This window comes from Hyperolius riggenbachi, chromosome 9, assembly GCF_040937935.1.
Source record: "Hyperolius riggenbachi isolate aHypRig1 chromosome 9, aHypRig1.pri, whole genome shotgun sequence".
Lineage (NCBI taxonomy): Eukaryota > Metazoa > Chordata > Amphibia > Anura > Hyperoliidae > Hyperolius > Hyperolius riggenbachi.
Window position 1 is genome coordinate 108,484,823 of NC_090654.1, and position 14,093 is coordinate 108,498,915.

The 14,093-nt window shown below is 41.2% G+C and overlaps 1 protein-coding gene across 3 annotated transcripts in view; it reads right to left on the reverse strand.

Annotated features, from left to right (window-relative positions):
• Positions 1-14,093, reverse strand: part of FUT8 (fucosyltransferase 8) — a 207,295-nt gene that overhangs the window by 84,074 nt on the left and 109,128 nt on the right. For all 3 annotated transcript variants that reach the window (XM_068253287.1, XM_068253286.1, XM_068253289.1), the window contains exon 4: positions 10,017-10,329. In XM_068253287.1, coding sequence (XP_068109388.1) covers positions 10,017-10,219 — 203 coding nt within the window. In that variant the 5' untranslated portion in view covers positions 10,220-10,329. The remainder of the gene's footprint in view (positions 1-10,016; positions 10,330-14,093) is intronic.

Genomic DNA, 14,093 nt, shown 5'->3' on the forward strand with positions numbered 1-14,093 from the left:
AATCGCTACTGTGCATATGCTGAGCGCTCCCAGAAGAAGGAGGGCGATCAGGGTGCGCACGGCTCGGGACTGTGCATGCACAATAGCCACCGACTGGAGGTGACTGGCCAGCTTTGCCAGGGTCGCTGCTGCTAGCCCGAGGGACTCAGAAGGACAGGGCGGGCACAGTATGACTTCAGGGGGCTGCAAGAAGCCCCAGGTAAGTTGAACTGATTTTTTTTCCACACTTAAGAAACCCTTTAAGGGAGTGGGTTTTAGCCCTGAAAAGTAATTGTCTCACAATCAGTTTAACCACTTCCCCTCCCCCAGGACGAGTAACTACGTCCCTGCAAAATCCCATATCGCTTTGCAGGGACGTAGCTACTATGTCCCTTCCCACTGCTCCCCCCCCTTCTCCCCCCTCCCACGATCATTACTGCCATCAATCGTTACCTGGACGATCAATGAATAGGAACACAGATCCCATTTATCGATCTAAGTCCCTGCGTGAATGACCGCTGCCGCCTATCACAAAAACCGATACTTAAAGGGATACTGTAGGGGGGTCGGGGGAAAATGAGCTGAACTTACCCGGGGCTTCTAATGGTCACCCGCAGACATCCTGTGTTGGCGCAGCCACTCACCGATGATCCGGCCCCGCCTCCAGTTCACTTCTGGAATTTCTGACCTTAAAGTCAGAAAACCACTGCGCCTGCACGCCCATGTCCTCGCTCCCGCTGATGTCACCAGGAGTGTACTGCGCAGACACAGACCATACTGGGCCTGCGCTGTGCGCTCTTGATGACATCAGCGGGATCGAGGACACGGCAACGCAGGAGCAGTGGTCTTCAGACTTTAAAGTCTGAAATTCCAGAAGTGAACCGGAGGCGGGGCCGGAGCATCGGTGCGTGGCTGTCCCAACACAGGATGTCTGCGGGGGACCGTTAGAAGCCCCGGGTAAGTTCAACTCATTTTCCCCTGACCCCCCTACAGTATCCCTTTAAATATCCACGCATTACTTGCTCTTTGCGTAGTAATACTACGCATAGGGAATTAATGCGCGAGAACATGTTGTGGACAAATAATAAAATTACAGCGAAACACTTTTTATTTTTTTTAATTAAAAGCCATTTTTAAACACTTAAAATTAACCCCTTACCTCCCACACTCCCCAATAGTTACCACCCCCCACCCCCACATTTTTTTTTATATCAATATTATTTATATATATATATATATATATATATATATATATATATATATATATATATATATATATATACACACACACACACATATATATATATATATATATATATATATATATATATATATATATATATATATATATATATATATATATATATATATATATATATATATATATATATATATATATATACATATACATATATACATATACACCACACGCACACAATTTAAAAAAAAATACATAAATATTTACCTTAGGGACTGAACTTTTTTATATTTGTGTCAAGAGGGTATATTACTGTCGCTTTATAAATTACGGGCTTGTAATTAGGGATGGACGCAAAACTGCAAAAAAAAATGTAACCGTTGCAACAGCCTGGACAAATGGGCAAATAAATTGTGCGAGTTTTAATTACAGTACCATGAATTATTTTAAATATATAATGGCTGAAAACTGAGAAATAATGAATTTCTTCAAATATTTTCATATTTTTCCTGTTAAAATGTAGATAGAATAAAATAATTCTTAGCAAAAAGTACACCCCAAAGAAAGCCTAATTGGTGGTGAAAAAAAAAAGAAGATATAGATTGTTTCGTTGTTATAAGTAGTAATAAAGTTAAAGCAGAATACATGGAAGGAGCACTGGCAGGTAAAAATTGCTCTATTTTTTTAAGGGGAAGAACCTTTGAAGGTGAAGTGGTTAAACAAACAAACAAAGAACATTTATATCGCGCTTTTCTCCTGGCGGACTCAAAGCGCCAGAGCTGCAGTCACTAGGACGCGCTCTATAGGCAGTAGCAGTGTTAGGGAGTCTTGCCCAAGGTCTCCTACTGAATAGGTGCTGGCTTACTGAACAGGCAGAGCCAAGATTCGAACCCAGGTCTCCTGTGTCAGAGGCAGAGCCCTTAACCTGTACACTATCCAGCCACTTATATTAAAGAGACTCTGTAACATGAAAAAGATCCCCTGGGGGGTACTCACCTCGGGTGGGGGAAGCCTCCAGATCCTAATGAGGCTTCCCACGCCGTCCTCTGTCCCACGGGGGTCTCGCTGCAGCCCTCTGAACAGCCGGCGACAGGCCCGACTGTAATTTCAATATTTACCTTTGCTGGCTCCAGCGGGGGCGCTGTGGCTGCTTTCCTCTCCGAACTATACGGAAATACCCGATCTCAGTCGGGTCCGCTCTACTGCGTAGGCGCCGGAAACTTGCGCCTGCGCAGTAGAGCAGACCCGACGGCGATCGGGTATTTCCGTGTAGTTCGGAGCCGACAGCCGTCAGAGCGCCTGCGCAGGAGCCAGGAAGGTGAATATTACGTCACGGCTGCACGGAGGGCTGCAGCGAGACCCCCGTGGGACAGAGGACGGCGTGGGAAGCCTCATTAGGATCCGGAGGCTTCCCCCACCCGAGGTGAGTACCCCCCAGGGGATTTTTTGAGGTTACAGATCCTCTTTAAAGGACTTCAGTCTCTAAAAATGCTAAAACCTAAAACTTTATTCACTGACAAGCAGTAAAATATTGTATTAAGCTCATTTTAAATTTCCTACAAATAAATTATTTTACTGAGGTTTAGTTTGATGTTTGATGTATTCTGGGCAATACGAAGTCAATGGGGAACATAAATTTCACTGCTTTGTCCTTAAAGCGGTTTAACACCCAGCATTACAACTTTGCTTTAAAAGATTGCTTACAGCTTACAAACTATTATGCCAGATTTTTTTTTAAGCAGAAATTCACTGAATGGGTTAAACATGACATTTTAGTGTTGGATTTAACTAGGAATCCGCATCCGTTCTTATCTTTAGTTACAAAATGTATCTTTATTTGAAAAGCCTGCTGGGGAAGCCCTCTTTGTTCTCTCAGAGCAGTGTTTGTTTGTTACATTGTAGATAGATACATTTGTAACTAAACAAGCAAGTACTGAGGAGAATTTCTAGCTAAATGCAGCACTAAAATGTCATGTTTAATCCATTCAGTGAATTTCTGCTAAAAAAAAAATCTGGCATAATAGTTTATAAGCTGTAATCAATCTTTTAAAGTAAAGTTGAAATGCTGGGTGTTAGACCACTTTAAATAACATTTCTTCAAGTGACATAGTAGTACAAGTGTTGCCAAGATGTCACCGGCACCCCCAAATTAGAAGAGGACGTATCTGTTTTTTTTAAATCACATCCAGAGAGCTAGCAAACATGACAAGGTGGGATACCACAAATTTAAAATGAAGAATCCTAATTAAAGCACACTTGAATGTGTTTCTAGAAGACAATCCTCTGACTTGCTCCATTCAGATAATGGGCTAAATTCACAACCACAAGGTGTTATTAGGTATGCTTTATTTCAACACTGATGGACAGCGAAACACCACATTTATTTGTGTCAATTTACAAAGATTTTTACCTCCTGCTTTATTTTGGAAGCTGATTTCTTATTTTAAAGAGGAACTGAACTTAAAAAAAGTCACTAAATTGAGCCTCCTTATCCCTTGAAATTAATAATTAGATGCAAAACACTTGTGAAGGGCAATAGAAATGTATATATATTTGTGCAATACAACTTTGAGTACAAGGGATTTTTTGAGAATGGTAGGCTCCATTTTGCAGCTCTCACTCCATGGGAGGTGCAGAGTCTGATTCTGTGGGTGGTGTTACAGTAGGAGTGACAGTTGTGTTACAGTAGTAGGACATGCCCATACACGCCCACAGAACGAGATTTACAGCCCAGTATCATGAGGTCATCATCAGTCGCCCTGTTACAGGAAACGAATGCGTGTGGTATTTAATTTGTTATTTCAAGGACTCATGTAGTATTGCTTTTATACTGCAGTACATGGAGAATGGAAGCCAGCTGTGATACCATTAGCATTTGTTGTCGGAAAAGGCATTGCTTTAATCTTACAAAAGAAACAAGATAAATATGTACATAAAAATGTGTTGATAAGAAAACTTTATTTTACAAGACTGAATCTAAAATCTTTCCATTGCCAATTTGGATCAAATACTACATGATGATCATGTGTGTTTGTGTTTTCATTAGCTTTGTTATTCTGCTGAGTAGTTTAATTAGCTTTCTTGTTTGCTCTGCTGTGTTTCCTCATATCTCTCTCCTTCCTAGCCTCTTGCTTCACAACAAAAGTTGAATAAGGACAGGCAGATTGTGGAGATAAATAAGGACAAGTTTAGACATTATTATCACATAACATCTGTGAATTAACAATGTGCAATTGTTAAAGAACAATCTCTATTTGGTACCAATGTATTAAGTGATTTACCTGATAGCTGGCGGCTGGGGAGGTTAGTGTTAAACTATCCATATATCACAGTGATTGATTCAATCAACAAAGTGATCAACTATATTAAATAATTGAATTTGACTTTCAATATATGAATCGAGATAGACTACTGACCGAAACGCTACAAACGATATCGTATGCGATTCACCTTAACATTCGATCTGACAGATCATGTGTCTCCATGCTCTGAATGCAAAGTCGATTCAGAGACAATCGAATGGCATGTGAACAGTAGCCGATTCCTGGGCGATAGACCGATATCTTGCATCCTGCTTGATCGACAAAGCTGGCCGATTCCACATGAAATCAGACACTTTTTAAACATTGGGAATTCTGGAACACACTAGATTCTATAAAATGATCGAATGGTCGATCGTACAGCCAAATTGCTAGATGTATGGCCACCTTTAGACATTGAAGAGAAGAGGCTAGTGCTAGGCATCAGAGAGGAGAGCTTAGTGTTGGGCACCGGAGAGGTTGGTGTAAGGTATAGGAAAGGAGAAGTCAGTGTTTGGCGTTGGAGAGGAGAGCATAGTGTCATTTATTTAGGAAAGAGTTCTTTACAGTAAAAGTGATTAACCACTTAAGCCCTCGGTCGTTTTCACTTTACGCATCCAAGCAATGTTCACCTCCCATTCATTAGCCTATAACTTTATCACTACTTATCACAATTAACTGATCTATATCTTGTTTTTTCTGCCACTAATTAGGCTTTCTTTGGGTGGTACATTTTGCTAAGAGCTACCTTACTGTAAATGCATTTTAACAGTAAGAATAAGAAAAGAACTGAAAAAATTAATTATTTCTCAGTTTTCGGCCATTATAGTTTTAAAAGAATACATGCCTCCATAATTAAACCCCACGTATTGTATTTGCCCATTTTTCCCGGTTATTTCACCGTTTAAATTATGTCCCTATCATAATGTATGGCGACAATATTTTATTTGGAAATAAAAGAGCATTTTTTCCGTTTTGCATCCATCACTATTTACAAGCTTATAAAAAAAAAAAAAAAAATAGAAATATTTCATCTTTACATAGATATTTAAAAAGTTTAGACCCTTAGGTAAATATTTGTGTTTTATTTTATTTTTTTATTGTAATGTTGTTGTTTTTTTATTATTAAACATTTTATGTGGGTATTTTTGGGAGGGTGGGATGTAAATAGTACTTGATTTGGGTAAATATATGTGTATTTAAATTTATTTTTTTTTACATTTAGATGTAGTTTTACTTTTTGGCCACAAGATGGCAACCTTGAGTTTGTTTACATGCAGTCACTCTAAGCGTAACATGTACGCTTAGAGGGACATAGGAGGCAGAAAAGCGAAGCTTCCTAGAGAAGCTGTTGCTTTTTCTGCGGGGGAGAGGAATCAGTGATCGGGCACCATGGCCCGATTCATTGATTCCTGGGCTAACTATACGCGGCCGGGAGCGCGCGTGCAATCGGCCGCGGGAGCGCACGTGTCCACCTTGACGTAGAACTACGTCAAGGAGGACAAAGTGGTTAATATGTGGAATGCATTGCCACAGCAAGTAGTTATGGCAAATTCTATACCTGCATTTAAAGGGGGCTTAGATGCTTTCCTTGCGTTGAAAGACATCCATGGCTACAATTACTTGGTAATGCCCAGTGATGTTGATCCAGGGATTTTATCTGATTGCCATCAGGAAGGATTTTTTTCCCTTTTAGGGCTAATTGGTCCAGGCCTTCTAAGGGTTTTTCGCCTTCCTCTGGATCAACAGGGATATGTGAGGGAGCAGGCTGGTGTTGTACTTTGTTCTCTGGTTGAACTCGATGGACGTATGTCTTTTTTCAACCCAAAAAACTATGTAACTATGGTATGTAGGTGTAACAGAGGAGAGGTTAGTGTCGGGTATCGGAGAGGGAGAGGTTAGTGGTAAGCACTGGAGAAAGGTGGTTAGTAGGAGGTACAGGAGAGAAGAGGTTAGCGTTAGGCATGGGGTGGGAGGAGGAGGATTAGCTGGTAGCTGATCAGCTGTTAGCTTGAGAAGCTAATAAGCAAGTACCCATTATTCTAACACACACCGCTTCGGCAACTGTCGGTACAATAAGAATAAACAGCTTAGCGAATCCTGCATTCAGAAGACATGCAAATGGGAAATAAGTCAGGAAAAGATGATAGAGCCTCTAAAGAGGCTTTGCCAATCAAGCCCAGTTTTACAACAGCAAATGTAAGGCAGTACAGAATACAGAATATACAGTGTTTTTTGAACTACAACCACAGGATCTAAAATATACAATTTTTAACAACATGAAGCTATGCACCTGACTTCCCACTGGCCTTCAGACAGCCGATTAGAGGCAGATGGTTCAACGACATTATTATAAGACAACGTTTGCTCCAATGAAGAGCTGTTGTATAACCATGTGGGTGCTAATGTACACCGATATGATTGCTTCTGCCTGCAGTGGTCTAAAACAGTTCCCTTCAGCCTTATGCTTCTCAACAAGCACCACTGTATACAATACAGCATTACAGTATTACCCTAGTAACACTTTGAGCTACCCTATAAATCTTGCAAGCTGTGAAATATTCAGAGAGGGCCACATAAATTTTTTTTTAATTCCTACATGCATGTCAAACAAAAATTAACCTTCAAACATCACATTCACTGTCCTTACAGCACCATCTCTTATTGCAAAAGTAAAAGACAAGTTCTCATACTGTTCTGGACCTTTTGGCACATTAGATGTTGGAGCTAAACACACAAATTATTGCATTTGCTGGAGTGAATAAACAAATCATCTCTTCATTCAAAAGGCACTAACCATCAACCCCTAACTGTAGCTAAATTAACATGGAGCTAAACATATTCTATATCTTTCATACCATTAATATAAAATAATGGAAATAAATGTTATAACTGCATATTGAGTTTTTCTCATGTTGAACTACCCAGGAACAAATTACCATTACCAACCAGGTAATGGTTAGTTGTCGCAAATGCCCCAGCAATACACAGACTCCGTGTTCCACTGCACAGTATAGTGGAAAGGGGTGGGTAGCAACCAACTATTCACATATTATTGATCCATGGATGATCATATCTGATCTCTACCTCTCGTCTAACTAGGTTAAATCCATTTATTATTAGAAGTCCACTTAAAGTCTAGAACTACTACTTTAGCACATTGCACATGGCAGTAAAGGGACTGCTAAATAAGGCATTACCATGTTTTATCTGGTCAGTCGCATTATACTTTAAAGGACCTCTGTCCCGAAAATCTTAAAATGTAAAATACATGTAAACATATACAAATAAGGAGTACGTTTCTTCCGGAGTTAAATGAGCTATAATTTACTTTTCTCCCCTGTTGCTGTCACTTATAGTAAGTAGTAGAAATCTGACATTACCGACAGATTTTGGACTAGCCCGTATTCTCAATGGGTGTTCTTAGGGTCTTATTGTTAAAAGCACTTAGTAAATGGCAGTTGCTCCGTTCAACTGGCAAAAAAAGTGTATGGTGAGCAGGGAGGCTGGCCAGCATCGGTGTAGAAATCTTTTTCAGGGAATGTCTTTATAAAGAATAAAGGCCATGCTGAGAATCCCCATGAAACGATAGACTAGCCCAAAACCTGTCGGTAATGTCAGATTTCTACTACATACTTTAAGTGACGGCAACATAGGAGGAAAGTCATTTATGGCTCATTTTACTCTGGAAATGTAGTTCTAATTTGTATGCGTTTTAAATTTTAAGATTTTTGGGACAGTTCCTCCAGAATCGCACAAGTTTTCCCCGTAGCACATAGTGGAAAATGTTTGCGATTCTGCCTAGGGTGTTCCTACCCTTAAAGAAAAAAAATAATTTAGGCTTTACGCTGGACATAGATTTATGTCTGAAAAGGCAATCTGTGACTCACGATCTAGAACAGGGTCTCCAATTACAATAATAGTAAGTTTCCTTTTTGTAATGATAGTGTTAGCCAAGTACCTCCATTGTGGTAACATTATCTCATGCATGCTTTGGCACATACTGTATATTTATTAAGGACACTCAATATAATGTACCGTATATGCATTTTCAAGATTCCTTCATGCTTTTAAATAAGCTATACTTTTCAGGTTTGTTTATACAGTAAATTATTTATAATTTCAAAACATATTGTAATGCATTCACTATAACAATGTCAAGTACCTGAAGTGATGCTTACATTACTAGAGGGAAGGCTTTGAATACCATAGAGTGCATGAATGGATCACATAACGCCAGCTGGGGCAGCACGGCATGGAGCAACAAGGAGCACACGCAAGTTAAGCGCACACTCTATGCTGCACTGCCGCAGCATAGCGTACGCTCTACGCACGCTCCTCTCTCTTTCTGTCCACTTTTACCTTTTCCAGTTGCATTGATCGCAGGGTATTGCAGATAGTGTGCATGGGCCAAATATAATCATATATTAAAAGAAATGTACAAGTAGTTAAAAAACAAAAAAACAAAATCTACTTACCCAAGTCTTCCTCAAGCCCCCAGCAGCCGTCCTGTGCCCTTGCCGCAGCTCTGGTGGCTCCTGGTCCCCTCCGTTGGAGATGCCAACCTCGGCAGGTCACCAGCGGGGCTTGCGCAGGCGCAGTGGATGCTGACCAGGCGAGATTGGCCTGAGCTGCGGTGAGGGCACAGGACAGCAGCCAGGGTCTGGAGGAAGCCCCGGGTGAGTAGATGCACAACATGTCCCTGCACAGTTTACAAACAGCCACGAGCCTCTGCAGTCGGGGGCTATTACTTGGTCACGCCTCTCCATGCGCTGAGCCAATCTATGCACGAGCTCACTAGGAAGGGCGAGATCACGTGCGCAGAGGAGAAGAAGCGCGTCCTGACAGCCGGGCAATTGTCAGCAAAGAGCGCGGCTCGCAGTGACAGCAGGCAAGCAGTCTCATCAGCCGGGAAGCTATTTATTTTACCTTGGTGCAGGGACAGCAGTGCATGCGGTGTCATCAGCTGGGCGGTAATTTTACCTGGGCGCTCTGCCCGGGTGATTGGTCCTGGGGAGAACACAGACACACAGACACACACACAGACACACACACACACCTCCATTTTGCACGAAGTGATTAAGAAATAAAGTTCTCAAAAACATTTAACTAGCTTTAAAACTTCAAACGCAAACAAAAAAAACACAAATTTAGAGGAATCAAGTTTAAAAAAAATATGGCATGACAGTCAAGATGCAAATATAATGCAAACATCATGCCAATTGAAGCTGGACAAACCAAGCAAACCTCCTGTCAGTTTTGACTTGCCCATTTTCAAGCTGCATGCAATTTTCACTAAATCTGCACGCAAGCCAAAATTAGGTGCATACAAGGCCTCAAAAGAAGCACAGCGAAACGGTCGTTAGGCCATGCACTACCGGCACCCATTGCCCCTTCATTACCCCCGCCATCATTATTTATACGGACTGCTTATCTTTGTTAAATTAAAACCACAGTAGTGTCAAGCCTACTTTTTTCTCTGTGTATTTTTCAAGCCAGAATTATTTGCTCCTCATGACTTTTACCAAGACAGGCCATACCTGAGAGATTCTGCCATCCTCCTCAAGTCTTCATTTTGCTGTTTTAATCGTTCAAGTTTTGCCAGTATCTTAGAGAGTTCTCTACTGGAATGGTCCGGACTGTCATTATCTCGCACCAAATGTCCTCCAATATAAAAAAGTAATGTGCCCCAGGCAAAGAGAATGAGCATTATCCACCGCCAAGACCCTGTCCATGACCGCATCTTCAGGTTCTGCCCACAGTGTGCCGTCTCAGGAAAGAAACATCGCAGCTCCTCACCGATCACAACATACTTCACAGGAAAGGCATGTGGCTATCCTTCATTCTTCAAGCCTGGCCAAAGAAAATGGAGTGAATGAAAATACTTACAAGAAAAAAAATCATCAATTAGCAGTTTAGCTACATTATTAGAATTATTTTAATCCCACTTCCATTTAAACAAGCCTCGTTCAGATTGTCAGACTATTTCCTGTACAACTTTGTTTACACAGATTGCTGGGTCTCCAAATACCATGTGCTACCTTATGCATTAAAATGTGAACCTCAGCAACATGACATATAATAAAAAGTCGAAAACTGCTGTCAGAATCAAGGTGCAAGTTGCAATGCGTCCATGGTGTAATAGTCCTGCGCGGTGCTGGGTATTGTTATTTGAATATCACAAATGATGTTCAAACCAAACAACTTCTTAGCGTCAGGAATTTGTGTGCCACTATTACTGTTGCTTTGTTACAATAACCCCTCCCCCCAAAACTCACACTAACCTACCCCCTATATACACCAAACGCAAACCTCCACCAGCCTACTCCTAAAACCACCCTCCTCCCCACCTACTCTTAACACTAACCTCCTCCTACCTAATCCTAACAACCCCCCCTCCCCTCCACCTTATCTCTGCCTAACCCCTTCCCCTCTCCCTCCCATCATCTATGCCTAACACTACAAACAAGCGTCACAGCCAATAATGGTACTCGGCTATACAAACAGCTTATACCATTACTTGGCTATATGCGGGCTGCAACCATCCTGGAATTCGGATATAGAGTATCCAAACTCCATCGCCGATTGACACTCTCGCCACATGATGGTCAGAGTAACCAAATTCTTGTGCTTCCTGCACTCAAGCTATACACTGGGCATGCCATAACCGCTAATTTATGTTATAGGACTCGATTCATCAAGACTTATCGAATCAATTACTGACAGCTTGGTAAAATACTGAACTCGATAAGTTGATTTCAGGAGTCATCAAAGTTATCTACAGCTGTTGGCGAGCATTCGGAAATGATGCGATAAAACGGAAGAAAGTGCAATTCATGAAAATAAAAGTGAAAAAGTAAAGTGATGACCAGCACCGGCTGTCTCTTAAAACATGTGGATTTTTATTCACTTAAATCAGCTGTGAATAAAACATAGCTCTAAACATCCAGTAGTTTCCAGGATGTAATTATAGCTCCAGTATTGTAAGCTATTAGACACATGTAGAGCGTTGAAGAGCCACAAAGCAGCAGGATAAATCCCCATTGCAGCCAGGTCTACCCACACAACGGACGCCGTTTCGAACGGGTATACCGTTCTTTGTCAAGTGAATAGCATACCACACTACCCCACCATCACCTTACTTATACTCCTCCCCCTCACCTTTCTACCAATCATAAAATAAGTAAACCTGATGGAGAACTGCGGGCTATCCCCACGCCCAGTAACACATACCTGAAAGGGCAACTATACTGCGCCGGCCTCAAACGCCATATCCTGTTTGAAACTGCGCAAGTGCCCGCTCTGCATAGACTCCCAGAGTCTAGTTTCCGGGCCTCCGGCCGCCCCTCCTACGTCATCCATACCATCGGCGTCAGTGGTTACATAGTGCGTATCAACGCCACTTCCCTATTTTGCGCCATCTAGTGTTCAAAAAAGATATTGCCCTCTTTTTTTGAACACTAGATGGCGCAAAATAGAGAAGTGGCGTTGATACGCACTATGTAACCACTGACACGGCTTTGTCGCGCCGATGGTATGGATGACGTAGGAGTTAACTAAATTGCTAGCTGCACTACATTTTTTTTAGAAAAGGCTCCTATCAAGCCGCAGCTGGCGAATTTGTGGGATTGTCCCAAGCCACTTTCAGAATCCTGGTCCAGGTTTTAAGCCCTATTCAGAATGTTGCTACGTAGTGTTCAAAGGACTGCCTTTTACCCACAATTCCATGGGAATCTTATGGCCTTGTGTTAAATTACCGCTGTAAAATGGAAATAGCGACATGTTACCGAATTGTTATCGATATGTTATCGAATTCACACCGAATGCGGAAAAACCTTGTTGAATACAACTAGAAATCGATAAACTTCGAATTCTGTAATTTAACAAACTAGAAAAGTTATCTCAAAGACATTGATGAATCGAGGCCATAAAGTCAAAACATCTAATAGGGGCCAGTGCCCAATTTACAAGTCTCAGCTGCAATGCTTTGTTTTTTGTTTGTTTTTTCTATTGCAAACTGAAAAAAAATTATATGCGAACACATACATTGAAAGATCTGGGCTATCAGCTCTTGTGCATTGTCGTGATGAAGTAAAATGCAGCTAATGTGAACCTTGCATAAACTCAATATACCATACACTCACAGTGATGGGAGACTGATAACTGCAGAGTAGAATCACAGTTACCTCCTGCCAAGATTGTTACTCTTGGCCTATAAAGGACTAATAAAAAATGCAACCAGTGTAAACCTTAACATGGCAAAGCACTTATGCATATTGAGCAGCTTAGCGCAGTACAATTAATGGCCCTGGGCACTACAGAATATTCAGAAGTCACAAGGATGGCACTTCAAGTGGCAGCTGTGATCCTAATGTATGTTACATTACATAAGACTTGTCAGGAATTATCACATATCAACAAAATCATAAGAAGCAAGAAGTAGAATTTTATTTTAAAAGTGCAATAGTGGTCATGTTAAGAATTTTGTTGAGAAACTGTTATCAGTGTGGCTCTGTCTACTGCAAACATTGTGAGGAACCATTTTAGTCAGGATTGCTTTGTTTCTGTACATACAAAGGTAATTTTACAGTGCATTGAACAGAAAATGCTTAACGTTTGCTGCTCTTCAACGAACTCAGGTTTTGAAAAAGGTTAAAGCCTCTGTGCATCTAATTACTGCTATGCAAGGTAGGATTTCTGTACAGATATGGAATATTTACCCCTTGCTGACGACACAAATTGCGGTTGCTAAGTTTGCAAAGAGTGATGCCAATTTTGGAATTCTTACCTAGCTACATGGTGAAATGGAGAGCCAATTTTCAATAACATTAACCTGCAAAAAAGACTTCTGCAGCGCCAGGGGCGAAGCTAAGGAGCAAAGGGCCCCAGTGCAAGTTTTACATAACAAGTGATATGAGGCACCAAAACCTACCAAAGACATCTGCAGTGTAAAGAGGCGTAAGCAGGGTACAAGAACACTAATGGCTCAATGTGTACAAAGCACAGATAGAGGTGGTCATTAACCGGCATACCACCAATACAGCAGAAAAAGGAGGGACCCTGGTAGCCCCTCTAGTTCATGTGCCCCAATATGGTCCCAACCTCTGCATCTCCTATTACAACACCACTGTGTGGCACCAATCTATGTTTATGGCTTTTTTGGTAATCAAGAGGGGAATTTCCATTAAACAGTAGTCCCTAAAGAGAATCTGTATTGTTAAAATCGCACAAAAGTAAACATACCAGTGCATTAGGGGACATCTCCTATTCCCCTCTGTCACAATTTCACGGCTCCCCGCCGCATTAAAAGTGGTTAAAAACAGTTTTTAAAAGTTTGTTTATAAACAAACAAAATGGCCACCAAAACAGGAAGTAGGTTGATGTACAGTATGTCCACACATAGAAAATACATCCATACATAAGCAGGCTGTATACAGCCTTCCTTTTGTATCTCAAGAGATCATTGTGTGTTTCTTTCCCCCTTCTGCTCTCATGCACTGAAGTTTCAGGCTGCAATTTTCTTCTTGCAAACAGCTTTGTCCTTGTCTGTAATCCTCAGTATGTGAAAGCCCAGCCAGCTCAGAGGACGATTTATCCAGCTTGTAAAAGATAAGAGA